The following is an 18,047-nucleotide window of genomic DNA, read 5'->3' as shown; positions in this document are numbered from 1 at the left end:
ACAGTCCCAAAGCACTTTCAGCAAACCACAATAACACTCCCGTTTCGAACCACCACTCCTCCCTGGCAATCTCGTCCTCACGATTCTGGCCCCTGAGTGGTGGTGGTTGGCCCCTTTTATAGCCCACCCAGAAGTATTCCAGGTACTTGACCACCTGGTTCCAATTGCACTTCCGGGTGGGGCTGTAGAGTTGTCCAGCTGGACTGTGGAATCCATGCAGCACCCCCTGGCAGCCACCCCAGCTCCCAACCGGGCTGTTGAAGACTCCATCTCCCATGGAGCCCTGCGGGAGGTTGAGGCAACACTGCCGGCCAGGAAGGCTGCCACCAAGCGTCCCGGGGAGGTATTGAGTTGCCCATGGTTGCTCCTCCGGAACATATCCAGCCGGGCAAGGGACCAGGCCACCCGCCACATTATATATATATATATATATATATATATGGAAATTAACCAGTACTGGATATGAGCCACGAGAAAACACACTGCAGTTTTTAAAACAATTTGAGCTTAGAAATTACCAGAGTTAATACTGATCACCTTAACTACTGTTAAAGATAATCCGTTTTAATCATTTTAAAACATGACAATTTTAATATGAGTGTTAATGTGTGTCATGTGCACTTGCAGTTTGTATTTACCTTGACTGACACAGGTCTCTCTTGTTCCTTTTGTTATATTTAATTGTTAATGATAAATCATGCATTTCTCTTCCATTTACAAGGTTTCTCATATTAAGACACCAAAGCAGGAAGATGAATTCATTGAGATACAAAGTTCAACAGGTACTTGGTACCAGCGATGGTTGGTCAGGATTATGACTGTGGTGAAACAGGTAACACACTTTAAGTCAGTATTTACAATTTGGAGAAAAGGGTTTTTTTCATATAAAGCATCATGTGAACATTAGCTTCACAGAAATAAACATCATTATATCAAGCAACTAATCCTGTAACAAATCTCTCACTACAAGCAAGGTTTCCCAAACAACTGTTGTAAACACTGATTTTAAAAGTACTGTAAAGACAGTTACTGGATTAAGGTTAACCTCAATGCCAATTGCTACTCTGAGCAGGCCCAATAATACTAATTCATAATAGTCACCCCCAATTTAAAGAACATAACTCCAAAAGAATGTGAGCTAAGAAATGTTTATATTAAGAACAAAACAACCCAAATTCAGAAACAAGGTGAGCAAACACCAGTAATAACCACAGAGGCAGCACAAACATAAACACTGGTAGACACAGAGTTGGCATCTTGAATACATTCATCAGTCCCAAGTCAAGTCCCAAGCGTATGTTGCCGCTATATCCAAATGTTGCAGTGAGGTTTGGCTTGCCAGAACAAACGTAATATTCATCATCATACCTGGTTCAGAAGAGTCTGGGTTTCAGTGCACATTTGACTTAGAAGAGTTCCTTTAGTCCTTATGTCTGTTGGTCTCTAGACCTGCCTGTGTCACCAATGACCCAAACACAGGATAACTTTATAAACCCAACCACTAATATTCCCCTTGAATTCTGATGGCTACTACTCTTGGTCTGGCTCATCTCTCTGTTGATTTCTATCTCTTTCTTCCTTTCCTTTGCAGTTTTTGCTTCATTACAAACATATGGCGAAGGGACTTCAGAGATATAGCATAATATATGGCACCACTACAATCTGGTTCTCCACATTTAAATTCTGTAATGAGAGGAACAGATAGGAACAGCATGTGTTTCTAGGAGGAACCCTGCACAGACAGCACAGGCACTTTTCGTGATCACAACCCACAAGTCCTTTTAATGAGTTAGTCAGAAGCAATAGTGGACCCAGGCCTAGAAACCCCTTTTGGGCCAGAGAGCTTTTAAACATGAATGTGGAAGGAGATGACATGTGGTCAATTGGTGGGAGAGAGGAAGGCTAGAGTAAGAGAATAAGAGTGGATTATTTGAACAAAGATGAGCAGGGACTCCTGAATTACATTGGGCAGTAGACCATCCATCATACCGGGATAGTTGAGGACTTCACTGGTATTAAGTGGGCCCGGGGACCTAAGGTTTTTCTGTTTGACCCTTTGGTATGTCACAACATTTTCCTGCTATAACCATTAGGTTCATTTTAGATAAGCCCGAATTTCTCTTGTTACTTTTGACCTCAGTATTACCCACCAAAACAAGTAACTGTAAGAAGTTGTGCGAAATCTTAGGTGGTGGCGGTTCCACAGCATGGCACTGATTTCTGTGCCAGTCTACCATTTGAGAAGGCTGACTGGGTTTAAACTGTTGCTCATATCGTCTCTGTATGAAATTTACATTATTTATTGCTGTTGATAACCTAATGTGGATTGATCTCATCACCAGTTAATAGTTGACATTTTTTGTGGTCATTTTGGTGAAGTTAGACCCTTTTCAGCCAATCACCAGCCCAAGGTAGAGAACACTGATGTAGGTACTGTGACAGACATTTTTATAATCCACCAATCCTCGCAAAGTGTTTTTCCTCTGGGCCTTCCAGATTCTGCGAATGAGACATGAATGTCTTCATCTAACAAGTGCCACAGTCAAATATGTTCAGGCACATGTTGCCACATATGGGGATAGCCATGCAGATCAATTTTTGCATCTATCCGAATTGCTCAGTTGTTTGTACAACTGATGAGTCACAGAGACACTCTTGATGTGATGTGATGCAATGACAGGTCATATACATAAGGACACAGTACATAACTTAATTATCTGTATTAAAGGCAGAGTTGAAAAACAGCGGTCTAGCTTGTTCTGTTTAGGCAGACATGCATCATAACCAATATCTGTTACTGACACTTTTGTGATTATAACCTTTTCCCCTTTACAAGAAGGCAAACAACATTTAAATCCGAAAAGAAAATGCACTATGCAACATGAAGTAAGAACAATACATGGAAAGAATTAAAGATGGGCAAAGAACATCACATTTATTAATTCTGTTTTAAAATTACGTTATTGATGTTTTCAGTGAAAAATAGTCTTCTAATAATAAAAATAATTCTTTACATTTATATAGCTCCTTTCTCACTACTCAAAGCGCTCTCTCTCTTTTGTTATCTAGAATTAGCTAATTTATTATCTGAAAAATATTAATGCCAAACTCTTACTTGAGTCACAAGGCAACTTATCCACATATATGATCTACTTTGTAACTTAAATTTGCTCAGAACTCTACAAATAATCATGTAACTCTTAATGATTTTCTGAACACTTTCTTGCTTCAATACTAATGAAATGTTGTTATTTTTCAAACAAGTAGCTATTTCCCAGGATTGATCAAATAGATAATTTGAAGAATATAGAAATTTTTCTGTATACACAGAATGATGCAGTGGATCATCTACAGCATATTAAGGACTTGAAAACTGGGAATTTAGTTGATCGCTCACATTGCCAGCAAAGGTTTTATTAACTGGTTAGTGAAACAGTATGGGTTTGTCAATAATAATTCAGGTGAAGGAGGGTTAAACTGTCTTTGAACCTTAATAACTATATATAATCATTTATTTTTTTTCTTTCTTTCAGATTCTTGAGAATGTTTTCTCGTTGTTTTCACCCCAGTTCAGGCTGAGTACCTTGTTCATGGCAGTGGTGTGGTTTACAATGGCTTTCAGGTTAGCTTTCTACGCATCTTATTTTTTCTTAGTCTGTATCTTTCACACTTCGATCTCTCAGGCTCCTCTCTCTCTTTTTAGCTGAGTGTTTACATATGCCAACATTTGTTTTAATAGGATTTTTATATAGGGTGGTCCAGATCTAATTATGCAATTTTCATATAACTTATTAAGTTTATTACATAGAAAATCACCCGAAAAATTCTGGACCATCTAGAAGTGTGCGAACTGTCGACATGAAGAATCGTCTTTGTGCCGAACTGCAATGGTCCCCACATAAATCAAAGTCATCCAGACGATCTGGATCTGCATAATTAGATCTGGACCACCCTGTATAGTGGCATAAGACAGTAAATTTAGAAGTTCCAGTTAAATCATCATTCAATCACAAAACCATTATAACTATCTCACATAACTGTCTGTCACTAATCAACGTATTTTTAAAGATGTTCAAATGGCGAACTCTCAGTTACAAATGTCAGAAGTTCAGATGGCTGGCTCCAGAAATATATTTCACAGGATAGCGTAGCATTTGCATATGGGTTTCCATACTATACTATTTTTATGCATACTGATTAAACCATATATTTTTATTGTTTTGTTTCCTTACTAAATTTTAGTAATACCAAAAACAAAATAATATTTCCAAAAATATGCATTACAAGAGAAGTATCATAATAGAATAATCAAGCATACATTTTTATAAATACAAAGTAAAAATCAAAATAAAACTAAGCCCATTATGAAATACATTTTAAACCCATATCACAGAAAGAGTTAAAATTTATTAATCATAAACCACATTAAAAACCCCAAGTTTTTGTCAAGAGAGTGAGACAATTTATTATTTAAAAAAAAATTGATTGAAACAATCCAAGTCTAGCAAAAACATTGGCAGGGACCCAGTAGACTTATTTTAAAATGACATTCCTGTGATCCTTCCCTGGATAAGCAGATTATGAAGGTGGATGGATGACTGGATTAATAAAGTCATGCCAAATTCTAAAGTAGTTCTGCACAGTTCCATGCATTTTCCTGGTTTTAGGTGATATATCATTTTCCCATTGGGTTATGGAGGGTGCATTAGGATGCTTTCAGCTTAGCTAGTTTAGGCCCTCTGCTAAAGATGTAGTTGCAGGAAACCGCGATACGTTTATCACTTGATAATCCCATCAGTAATAACTCCAAACACCTCTGTAAAACGACATGGGGTGATCATAAATCCAATGCTATCTGATAAATTAGGAAATATTTTTACCCAAAAAGATCTAAATTTAGGGCATTCCATGAACATGTGCTCAAGCGAGTTACAGTATATGGCTTTGCTCACGAATTAGGATCCAAGTCGTGACATACTGTATATATATATATATATATATATATATTACTGATATACAGTAAATCCTTGCTCTTTGTAAATTCCATTCCAAATGATTTGCTTAACCACTATTACAAAAGTCTAACCATTTCACAACACTCGTGGTCTAATCATGTGCAGCAGAAAAAACAATTCAGAGGGGCCTATCACCCAGCAGTGAAACATGACATTGGACAGTAACAGGTACAGTATATGATGCCTTTAGATGTCTGGGGCTACACATCGTACATTATACTAAATGGATCAATATGCATCTTCCCTGATGCCGTGAGGTGTGGGCAGGCTGTCGAACCACATTTGTGATGGAGACATGTAGTTTGTGATCGTTCCTCACAAACAAGGAATTCCTAGTAAGTGCAGGTCATAAGCTTGTTAGTACTTTGCTCAGTCAAAGTAAGTTTTACGTACAGTAGTATCCTTCACAGTAAGCAACAAAGTGCTCATATATAACAACCGGTCTTCATGTTGTTGTTTTGGCCAAAACATATTTAAATCAGATAGAATTAAGAAGCATTAAAAATTCATTATTTGAACAACTCAACCGTTTTTACACCAATCCTCTAGCTGGCCTTCTTGTACAATGAAGAACAGTAGGTTGCTTAAATGGTCAGCACTCCAATCAGAGATGACAATAATTTGCTGTTGATGTTTAATAAAGGGGAAAGAAAGAAAGAAATTGTCAGCTTTTTTGATCCAAATTCATCTCCTGTGTAGCACAAATGTCCTGGAGAAGAGGTTCAGATACCTGGGGGTACCAGATAACTAAACAACAAGAGCATGTGAGTTGCTTCAGGGAATTATATAACCAGCTACAGTATATAGTTATCTGAATTACTACATTTTAGCTCATGAAACTCCTTTAAGGCTCCTCTATCTTAAAAAGATTTTAACTCCTCCTCTGAACTTTCTATTTAATAAAATTTCATTTATACTAGATAATTTTTGTATTATCATCAAATCCCAATGTCATTCTAGGTAGACTGCCCTTTTAATGTATAACTTACAAACTTCTTTTTTCTTTCAACTGCAGCCAACTAACCCTTTTAGTGCTACACAGAAACTATGTTCCATTGTTTCAGCTACTATGGGCTGACTGTATGGTTTCCTGACATGATTAAGCATCTGCAGAATGAAGAATACAAGTTCAGAGTTAAACATTTCCACGGTGAGCACGTGGAGCACCTCACGTTCAACTTCACCCTGGAGAACCAGATCCACAACGAAGGGAAATTCATCAATGCCAAGTATGTGTGTTAGTTCCACTGGAAGAAACAGACCAGCATTATGTTACTATTTACATTCTGCATCTGTCAGAGAGTTACTTTAACAGAGATACTGAATTGCATTCTGAGATTTTTATGGAAGTTACAAACTTACTGTATTATTCAAAAACATATTACAGAGTGACTGTATATCATAAAATGAACTTTTGATGTTAAACTAGCCATCTAATACACTTACATGTATTCAAAATGTGGGGAAGTAAGTCTCTACATACATTTAAAAGAAAAGGTCCGTGAATCTTTTGGTATTACCTGAATTTCTGCTATAATTAATAATAAAAATTAGGTCTCTTCTTCAGCTGTGTCACAATAGATGAACTCAATTTGCTTAAGCTAATAATATACAAACATTTTTTAAAAAAGAGAGTGTGGAATGGGAAATATATGTGAACCCTTTGTTAGTATCTCTTAAAACATTGTTTAGCATCGCTCGCTTGATCCATAGATAGATACAAAATAAATAAATAATAATTATAAATAAAATCTATTATTATTATTATTATACATAGGTCTTTATTTGTATTTAATATGGCTTATTACAGAAGCTCTTTAAATAAAGAAATACATAAATAGATAAACACATATATATATATATATATATATATATATATATATATATATATATATATATATCTCTATCTATCTATCTATCTATCTATATATAGTGAAGCATTATATAGGCATATTGGTATAAAAGGGCCCCAGTAGCGTTTCCGGACACACTTTCCGGCTGAAAGTCCTCAGTGTTAGTGTTTCAGACAGAGGATGTGCCACATTGTTCATAATGGTACTCTGCTTTAATTCTCTCCTTTGCTACTACTTCCGGGGGTCCAGATTGCATCCCACAACTGAGCCTACCTTTTTAATTAGCTTGTTGATTCTGTGAGTCTCTCTTGAAGTGACGTTACCAGCCCAACACTCCACAGCACAGAAAATTGCACTGGCCATCACAAAGTTGCAGAAGATGTGAAGGATATAGAAGGAATACAGTCTCCTGAGAAAAGAACAGCGCCTGGTCTGCCCTTTCTTATATCGTTCATCTGCGTTCCAAGACCAGTCCAACCTGTCATTGATGTGGACCTCCAAATACCTTTTAGGAGTGCACCATCTTGAAATCCACTCACTGAACAGCAACCGGGTACAGACGCTCTGTAGTGTGGCAAAAGTCAATAACTAGTCCCTTGCCTTTGCCGAAGTTAAGTTGCAGACAATTCTCTTTGCATCATGAAACAAAATTCTCTACCTGGCTCCTATATTCTGCCTCACCACCCTTGTCAATAAGTGCCACTAAATATTAAATATTTCCTGTAGCTGCTGCTTAGACCTGCACAAAGGTTAAGAAAAAATTTAGACCACTGCTCCTTACCAAACTGTTTGAGGTTAGTTCTTGGATTTCTTCTCTTAGCAGTTCTCTTCAAGTCATGTTGTAGAATCTCAATTCTGTTGAGGTCTGAGCTCAGACTTGGTGATTCCACAAAGCAATTCTTCCTTTTTTTTAAGGCAGTTCCATTGTTGATTTACTCCTGTGTTTTGGGACTCTTACTGCATAAACAACAATTTATTTCTTGTACAGCCCAAAATCACACAAGGAATGCCTGAATGGGCTTTAATTTCTTCTTCCTAGCTGTTTTCTCAGTTTTGTGTAGGGTCAGAAATGGGCCATCATTCGGGTTGGCTTCTGTGATGAGCAAGTACTCTTTGTTGGAGATCTTCGAGAAGTAGTCATCCCAGCACTGTATGATATCGATTGGATCCCGTAGGATTCTCTGATCGTCCGCCTTGATATTCTTAACTTGTCCGATATCTTGGGTTGATTGGTGATGCACGTTGTCAAGGTGAAATAGTTTGTTAGCACTTCCAGGTTCATCCAGCTGGATATACAATTCTTTGTAATGTTTGGCCTTTGCTTTGGCCATGACCTGCTTCGCTGCCGATTTAAGCATTTAATATCGTAGTTGACCTTGCCTTATGAAGGGGCCTTAGCTGCCTCGAAAGCTTGCATTTGTAATCTATTTAGTTAGCCAATAAAAGGTGTCATTTCACCCTACTTTCTCCTAGATTAAATATAACAAAAAAATAAATATAACACTTTCCCTGTACCAGAATATAGAAATTAATGAACCTGTTGTTTTGAGAGCTACAGTGATGCGCCAGTCAGCAGTAGCTTCTCAGAATAAGTAGGCAACATTCCGTGGCTGGGATGATCAACACAAGGTTACAAATTCAAATCCAAAAGCTAACAAACTAACCAAACACAGCTTTTCTGCAGCACATGAAATTAATTAAGTCTAGAAATTTGATGCCAACAGTTCTTGCAGGTGTCCCAACTTTTGCTCAATACCCTTTGTCTGTATGAAAGCAGAGTTAGAACAAACTGTGTTGCTACATCCTCTGAAGCATTACTTGGACAACAGTGTACAGTATGTTCCTAGCATAATGGCAAGAAAAAAACAATGAAGAAAGGAAGACAGGTAGACCATTATAACCCCTAAAAGTGCTTATCTTTCTTTTAGAGAAACTCCAAAGAAAGCCAGGATGTCAGTAAGTACAGTTTCATAAACCATCAAAAGGAACTTGGAAACTGAAGGAAACTCTGACAGTAACAGGTCTGGCAAAGCCAAAGCCACAACAAAAATCACTAGACACGTTTCCAAGAGTCAGCAGCTTGTGTGATAGGCCAGAAATCATCTCAACCACCTGCTAGTCACACAGCATGCAGTACATGAACTTCCAATTATAACGTTACAAAGATTTGCTGATTGCCTTTGTTCTCTTTTTGTAGGTTTACAAACATGGAAATGAAAGCTGTGACCTTTGAAGACAGCTTGTTTGAAGACTGTTACTTTGAAAACGTCAAGTCTATGGATACCTTTTTCAAAAACTGCACCTTCATTTCAACCGTCTTCTACAATACAGGTAACAGAGTCTTTGTGTTTCTTGTTGTTTTACGAAGTGAAGGGTTTCACCAAGGGATGAGATGTTCACCACCCTCACTCACAACCCTTCTAGGGCCTGCTGCAGAGAAGCATCCCCATAGCCTGATGCTGGCCCCACCATGCTTCTGATAACGTGCAGTGTTCAAACATGGCATTTAATCTGACAGGTGAAACGTTCAAGTATGCCACTCTCCCATAAAGCTGTGACTGGTGAAGGTTTCAGGGTCATCATGGGTCTCTTGATGGCCACCCTCACAAATCTTCTTCTTACACAGTCACTCAGGGTTTTGTGGATGGCTTGATCTAGGAACATTTACAGCTGTTTCACACTCTTTCCATTTCTTAATGACGGAGTTAACTAGACTCTAAAAAGATATTCAGTGACTATTTTCTTCTCTCCATCCACTGGCTTGTTCTTTTCAATGACCCTTTCATTGAGTTGCCGGGAGTGTGCTTTTGTCTTCATTGCATAGATTATGCCATGATACTGCCTCGCCACCAGTTGGACCATCCAGGTACAGGGGCTTTTATACTATAATTAACTGAAACCCCAGACAGGTAATCGCCATTAAAAGTGATTATGCGACTTCTCAAACTGGCTGCACCAGTGAGGATTTAGGCATGTCATATTAAAGGGGGGTGAATACTTATGTGATCAAATATTTTGTGTTATTTATTGACTTCAAATAGTCTCTAGATAGATAGATAGATACTTTATTAATCCCAAGGGGAAATTCACATAATCCAGCAGCAGTATACTGATACAAAGAAACAATATTAAATTAAATAGTAATAAAAATGAAAAGAATTAAAATAAAATGAATGTTAGCATTTACTCCCCAGGGTGGAATTGAAGAGTCATATAGTGTGGGGGAGGAACGATCTCCTCAGTCTGTCAGTGGAGCAGGACAGTGACAAAAGTCTGTCACTGAAGCTGCTCCTCTCTCTGGAGATGATCCTGTTCAGTGGATGCAGTGGATTCTTCATGATTGACAGGAGTTTGCTTAGTGCCCGTCGCTCTGCCACAGATGTTAAACTGTCCAACTTTAATCCTACAATGGAGCCTGCCTTCTTAACAAGTTTGTTCAGGCGTGAGGCGTCTTTCATCTTTATGCTGCCACCCCAGCACACCACCGCGTAGAAGAGGGCACTCGCCACAACCGTCTGGTAGAACATCTGCAGCATCTTACTGCAGATGTTGAAGGATGCCAACCTCTATCTGTTGTCCAGTGTCAAAAAAGCCAAATTAAATCCACTATGATTCAATGTTGGACAACAATAAAACCTGAAACCTTCCAAAGGAGTGAATACTTTTTATTGGCACTGTAAGTTATACCTAAGACCACGAGATATAGCTGTATAGCTAAGATGTGCTGCTAAATGTACACCTTTTTCAGATTATTATATTGGCAATGAATCATGCAACAGTGAATTCTAGCTTAGCAATGAAGACAAAAATACAACCACTTGATGATTCTCATCTCTTTTAACTATTGTCACAAAGAAAAATAGAACTACTCGTTGGTTTTACTATAGTCTCCCATATGGATTTTTTAAGGTTGTAAAATGCTATGAACAAACCTCATGAATATTAAAAACTACAAATAAATGCAGTTTAATTCTTTCTCCAGTACTGCTTGACTTCTTTCACCTGAAGAAATCCCATTTGTACAGTGGAGGAGACGCCCAGATATGCGACAGCTCATATAGCCAGTTAACAAAGCCTCCTCGTTTGCATGGTGCTCTCATTTTGGTAGTTTTGAAAACTGATTGTCAGAGGAAAGATTTGAGAAACATGACCTGAACCCGTCACTTTGATTGAAAACAAGCAGTTGAATCCATGAAAAGTCTGTAAAGCTGACTTACACCCAATCACAGTGCATCACAAACAATTAATTTGACTTGGAACTGAAAGCTAAACTTCATCTTTTTTGTTGGATAAAAGCCTGTCCGTTATCTAGCCGAAATCCAATCTCCCCTTACAGGCCAGAGTGAAATGAGCTGGAATGGGAGATGGTGCACTGCTATATACAGTAAACCATTGCATCAAAGTGATGTTTCACAAAGCTGGAGCAAAGGCCAAGCACACAGATACCAATCCAAAAATATGCTCAGTTCACTTGTGTAATTCAGTTTTTACAAAATAAAACACAAAAGGTTGGTATTCTGCATTTATATAGACAGTTCTGCCCATAGGTTTATTTTTATTAATTTTTTTGGGTAAATGTCACATAGGATTTAAAAACATAACCGTCTTATTTTTTTGCCAGATTTCCGTAAAGAGATGTTTATTGACTGCATGCACTGGAACAGTACCTTCCACCACAGCGTCGAACACTGCTATGTTGATTTTGAAGAAGAAAATGACATTCTTATCTACTTAGTCAGCTTCCTTGGTAGTTTAGCTGTAATTCCAGGGAATATCATCTCTGCTCTCTTCATGGATAAAATAGGAAGAATAAAAATTATTGGTGAGTATGGGTATCCAGTAGCACACGGCTAACATAGGGGGAAGCAGAGGTTTGGGGGTAGGAATAGCATCGTGTCGACCTTAAAATTATGTTGGAATTATACAGAGATTGTGAAATTTTATAAAATCGAGGAGGAAGAGACCTTGAAGTTAATTTTTGTGGTGTCATGCGAATAATATGCAAGAAAAACAAAGCAAACTTGAGTAGTGGTTTGGCTCTCATGATTTTGAATATCTACAATTTACTTTTCCTCATTATGCATTTGAGTTTGAGCCTAGCAGTTCAATAAAGAAGATTTCACTTGAGTGTGTGTGAGTGTCGTCAGGCATGAATATAAAATTATGGAATCGGTTGTTCTTTTTCTTATGAAAAAATATGGGCTGTCCTCTTTGAGTGGGAGGTGAGTTACTGCTTCAAGTGGAGAAGTTTCAGTGTTTCTGGGTCTAGTTCATAAGTGAGGGGAAAGGGGATCATGAGATAAACAGACGGATTAGGAGAGTGAGTGCAGTTATGCAGCTGCTATACTGATCGACAGTGGTGAAGAAGGAGATGAGCCAGAAGGTAAAGCTCTCAATTTACCAGTTGATATACATCTCTACCCTCACTGTGGTCATGAACTTTGGTTAATGACGAAAAGGACATGGGTACAAGCAGCGAAATTAGCATTCTCCACACGGTGGCTGGGCTCTCCCTTAGAGACAGGATGAGAAGCACAGGAAAGGTTCAGAGTAGAGCTGCTGACCATCCGCATCGTCAGGAGCCAACTGACGTGATTGAAGCATCTGATACGGATGCCATCTACTGTAAATGCCTCCCTGTGCAGATTTTTACAGGCACAACCAGTTAGGAGAAAAGATCCAGGGATCACTGGGAGGATTAAATCTCCCAGATGGTCTAGGAATGCCTTGGGATCAAACGATATGAGTTGGTAAGTGTACTGGGAAAGGGACATATGGGTCTCATTGCTAAGACTGTTGTGCCTGTGACCTGGAAAATGAAAGAATGAAGGACTGAATGTTCTTTTTTCCTTCTTTAGGTGGCTCTATGCTGATCTCATCTGTGTGTACCTTCTTCCTCTATTTTGGGAGCAGTGAATCTGCAATCATTGGCTGGCAGTGCCTTTTTTGTGGTGTCAGTGTTGCAGCCTGGAACGGTATTGACGTCATAACAGTGGAACTTTATCCAACAAATAAACGGTACATTTCGAACCTCTTCATTAATGCTGTAGACTCAAAGAAAAGCGTGGCTGTTTTATAGAGAAACCGCTCACCCTGTAACCTTTCTTGTTATTCATTTTATATAAGCATCATCTGAAAGCATAAGTAGCAAAAAATGTTACTTTTAAGAATATTTGTTTTTCTCTCGTTCTCAACAAAAGTCTTCTATTCCCACAGGCTCTGCTTCTGGTCGTATTTAAAAGTAAATTTGACCTGAGTGGGCCAGTTCAGTTCCAGGTATAAGCAGAGCTGGACTCACTTCACAGTAGCACCTCAGTGGGATTAACTAGCTAATTTATGAGGAAAAATAAATTCCAGATTGACCTCTGGCAGATGGGCAAATTCTGGTTTTAGTGGGAGAAAGGGACAAAAATGCTAATTCTTCACACATTTTGTTTAAATCATTTTTTATCTTTCAGAGCCACGGCTTTTGGGTTCCTCAATGCTCTGTGCAAGTTTGCTGCCATCCTAGGAACTTCAATTTTTGCTTCCTTTGTGGGAATCACAAAGGTCATCCCTATTCTTCTGGCCTCTGCCACCTTGATTGGGGGAGGCCTGCTAGCACTCCGACTTCCTGAGACGCGAGAGCAGGTCCTCATGTAACTTACGCAATGACAAGAATGAAGACCACAGGAGAGATCCAAGAGGCAACTGCTTGATCAAGTTTGACTGACAGATCCAGGCTGAGACTTACTTTTTAAAGTGGTTAGGGATCACTGACTCTGCATGCTGCCATTTATGTTTTTCTTCTGATTTGATTATTTGAAGGAGGTTAAAGAAATTTCAAATAGTGCAAAATGGCATCCAAAGGCCAGGGTTTTCATTTGCTTGCTTATAACAAGGGTATGTCTTTTCTGTCTGTTTTCATCCCCATCCCGTCATTTTCGTGTTTATTTGTATTGATCTGAAAAGAACATTTTAAAATACTCAATGCAGCACAAGAAAATCCAACCTCAAATGAAAGAAATACTAAGAAGAAAAAAAACTTTATAAAGTCCAACTATTATGTAATCGTCCTTTTATCCCCTGGGACAGGTTGTCTGATGGCAACACTTTTTCATAATAACAGCACAATGGCCGGTGAACCAGAATTTATTCAAGTGTGTGGAATAAATGAAAGAAAAACAATTATAACAGGAACAAAATAAACCAATGGTGCTCTGCTGAATCTTAGTAACCTAAAGTACCCAGCAGCTCAGCTCTACTTCTCAAATGTATGCTCTGGAGCGTGCCACCATTTACCAACAGTGAGAGCACTGCCAAGCTAAAACATCCCTAAAAGTCTAGGTGGTGGCATGAGGTGCCTGGCCAAAGATCAGCCACCTTCCTTGTTCTGAGTTCACAAATTCTGAAAAGAAGGCCCTTCCTGTAGTCCACCACCTGACTGCATCTCTGAGGGTCATTACACAGTTACGCTCACGGCCACTGAACCATCTTCTAATTCTGCTTTCTACTAGGGCACAACATATTACTTTATATTTAGATATTTACAGCACATGGTGCTAAAACAATATAGGGACATTATTAAGAATCTCATTGTATACATTTCTGTCTTCGACAGACTGAATTCAAGCTAACAGATCTTCTAATATGGCTGCCAATGAACTGTGCAGCAATATCAATAAATGTAACCCAGCACGTCCTGAATTATGTAGCTTAGGATTCTTTAGACTGTAATGCACAACATGTGGATTTTACTGAATTCAATGCATTTTTTTTATTTTGATATAATACTGTGCCAAACCTATGTTCGCAGAAGCATAATTGACACACGGACGGTGGGAAATGTTAGTTGAGAGTTGATCTCAAATGTGCATTTTACATTAAACATTGACGCGCTTACCTTCCTTTCCCATCTTTTTAAAGAACGCCGTTGTCTCGTTGCTTTATACCAACTTTAGCTCCTGCATATAACACATAATACAGTAAAGGCAGATTGGTTTTTTTTTTCATAATGGCACAAACTTCAACATTGTACTAAACTGTCCTCTGTCCCCTTCACCTGTGTAATTGTGATATAACATGAATGATGTGCTACATTATTTTTAAGTGCTGAGGTGATCCATTGACTTTAAAAATCACATTTTTTTCTGATGCAATAACATATTCAATGCCCAAAAATGTGCTGCCCACATGTGCTATATCTGAATTATTTTCCACAACTTCTACATTGTTAAGGTATTCACATTTGAAACATGGTTTTTGCCGGTAAAAGAAAAAGCACCTAACGTACACACTCTTAATTTGTATCCAATATAAACTTTAAATGCAGCATTTGGAGTTCATGACAAACTGCAACAGGCACCATAAAAAACTGCACGGCCTCCTGCTGCGCTACAGTGTTCAGCAACCGCCATCCATCATACCGATCAGGACGTAATTAAAAAACGTGCTTTGATTTTGTTAAACGCGAGAACCAGTTTTCTTTATTTGAAATGATCTGCATGGTGAGTTTGGCTTTTCAGTATCAAAGAAAGCTGCAATGTCCCACACCTGTCTTGTAACAAAACAATAGTCTAAACTGTACTTAACTGTATGTTTCAGTGTATATAAATTCACGTCAAGGTCCATTTGTATATTTAAAAAAATTAAAAAAAAAAAGCCACCACCGCTTTGGCTAGTTCTTGTTTCTTCTTTAATGTATGTATTCATAAGCTTCAGCTGCAATCTTCCAGTTACTGCCACATCTTAACCAGTAATTAGATATGTATGAATAAGTAACACGAGAGCTTTTCACTTAGACACCATTTAATAAACAGGCAAATATCTTTTTACTTTTCTGAATAACCATTGGTGTTTTTGATGTAAATGTAAAATCTCTAAAATAACCGCTGACGTTCTGCAGGTTATTTACTGCACTGTATCAAAGTAACATCTGTATTCTAGATTTCACCTACATAAGAAGGAGAGAACTTTATGTCCTGCGCTTTTCAACACGGTTTCATCTTCACCCAGTCCATCAAGGAAATCCAAATTCTTTGAGGTCAGTTTTTCTTGGTCCGTGATTTCACTGCTATCCTCTGTCAGGGCAGGGCCAGGCTTATGAATACACTACTTTCATGTTTTGCATTAGGTCATGACCTATAAGCATATTGTTTTACTCTTTTTTTTATATTTACTTCATAATTTTGTCCGATTGTGTTGTTGGATGTCGACACGGGTGCTGACAATCTTCTTGTTCTGTCATTTTTTTTCTTTGTTTTGTGACTGTCAAAATAAAAAGTATACAAACCCAAACGTTGAATTGATTTGGTTATAAAAGCATTTTTCGGGGCGACAGTCTTTATAAAATGTATAGCCAAGCTGTAAACATGTAGCACTGAAAATATTGAAGTATGACCCTTGGATGTTCATGAACCATATTATACAGTACAGTGCTTCAGTAAAAGGCTTAGAGGAGTTCAATCAGGAGAGGCGCTACATAAAATGCCTCAAGTTTTTGGATATACTGTGTGCTTGTGAGAGGAGTTTGCTTCCATTTTCATTTACGGTTTTGTTCAGTGGCTTGGATATGGAGCTTTAAAGCAAGCTGTGTGATCACGAGTACGTCAACAACCCAAGTCCCAGATTACAAATAACAAAAACAGTGTACATACAGTGGTGTGAAAAACTATTTGCCCCCTTCCTGATTTCTTATTCTTTTGCATGTTTGTCACACAAAATGTTTCTGATCATCAAACACATTTAACCATTAGTCAAATATAACACAAGTAAACACAAAATGCAGTTTTAAATGATGGTTTTACTATTTAGGGAGAAAAAATCCAAACCTACATGGCCCTGTGTGAAAAAGTAATTGCCCCCTGAACCTAATAACTGGTTGGGTCACCCTTAGCAGCAATAACTGCAATCAAGCGTTTGCGATAACTTGCAATGAGTCGTTTACAGCGCTCTGGAGGAATTTTGGCCCACTCATCTTTGCAGAATTGTTGTAATTCAGCTTTATTTGAGGGTTTTCTAGCATGAACCGCCTTTTTAAGGTCATGCCATAGCATCTCAATTGGATTCAGGTCAGGACTTTGACTAGGCCACTCCAAAGTCTTCATTTTGTTTTTCTTCAGCCATTCAGAGGTGGATTTGCTGGTGTGTTTTGGGTCATTGTCCTGTTGCAGCACCCAAGATCGCTTCAGTTTGAGTTGACGAACAGATGGCGGACATTCTCCTTCAGGATTTTTTGGTAGACAGTAGAATTCATGGTTCCATCTATCACAGCAAGCCTTTCAGGTCCTGAAGCAGCAAAACAACCCCAGACCATCACACTACCACCGCCATATTTTACTGTTGGTATGATGTTCTTTTTCTGAAATGCTGTGTTCCTTTTACGCCAGATGTAACGGGACATTTGCCTTCCAAAAAGTTCAACTTTTGTCTCATCAGTCCACAAGGTATTTTCCCAAAAGTCTTGGCAATCATTGAGATGTTTCTTAGCAAAATTGAGACGAGCCCTAATGTTCTTTTTGCTTAACAGTGGTTTGCGTCTTGGAAATCTGCCATGCAGGCCGTTTTGCCCAGTCTCTTTCTTATGGTGGAGTCGTGAACACTGACCTTAATTGAGGCAAGTGAGGCCTGCAGTTCTTTAGACGTTGTCCTGGGGTCTTTTGTGACCTCTCGGATGAGTCGTCTCTGCGCTCTTGGGGTAATTTGGTCGGCCGGCCACTCCTGGGAAGGTTCACCACTGTTCCATGTTTTTGCCATTTGTGGATAATGGCTCTCACTGTGGTTCGCTGGAGTCCCAAAGCTTTAGAAATGGCTTTATAACCTTTACCAGACTGATAGATCTCAATTACTTCTGTTCTCATTTGTTCCTGAATGTCTTTGGATCTTGGCATGATGTCTAGCTTTTGAGGTGCGTTTGGTCTACTTCTCTGTGTCAGGCAGCTCCTATTTAAGTGATTTCTTGATTGAAACAGGTGTGGCAGTAATCAGGCCTGGGGGTGGCTACGGAAATTGAACTCAGGTGTGATACACCACAGTTAGGTTATTTTTTAACAAGGGGGCAATTACTTTTTCACACAGGGCCATGTAGGTTTGGATTATTTTTCTCCCCAAATAATAAAAACCATCATTTAAAAACTGCATTTTGTGTTTACTTGTGTTATATTTGACTAATGGTTAAATGTGTTTGATGATCAGAAACATT

General features: G+C 38.5%; 1 protein-coding gene across 4 annotated transcripts in view; it reads left to right on the top strand.

Moving 5' to 3' along the window:
* The window catches only part of LOC120541393 (synaptic vesicle glycoprotein 2B-like), a 240,682-nt gene extending 225,174 nt beyond the window's left edge, over positions 1-15,508 (top strand). For all 4 annotated transcript variants that reach the window (XM_039772971.1, XM_039772973.1, XM_039772970.1 and 1 more), the window contains exons 7-13: positions 722-832; positions 3,534-3,622; positions 6,080-6,244; positions 9,066-9,199; positions 11,490-11,690; positions 12,727-12,886; positions 13,327-15,508. In XM_039772971.1, coding sequence (XP_039628905.1) covers positions 722-832; positions 3,534-3,622; positions 6,080-6,244; positions 9,066-9,199; positions 11,490-11,690; positions 12,727-12,886; positions 13,327-13,510 — 1,044 coding nt within the window. In that variant the 3' untranslated portion in view covers positions 13,511-15,508. The remainder of the gene's footprint in view (positions 1-721; positions 833-3,533; positions 3,623-6,079; positions 6,245-9,065; positions 9,200-11,489; positions 11,691-12,726; positions 12,887-13,326) is intronic.
* The last annotated feature ends 2,539 nt before the right edge of the window (positions 15,509-18,047 follow it).

This window comes from Polypterus senegalus, chromosome 12, assembly GCF_016835505.1.
Source record: "Polypterus senegalus isolate Bchr_013 chromosome 12, ASM1683550v1, whole genome shotgun sequence".
NCBI lineage: Eukaryota > Metazoa > Chordata > Cladistia > Polypteriformes > Polypteridae > Polypterus > Polypterus senegalus.
This window is presented reverse-complemented; position numbering and strand designations above follow the sequence as displayed.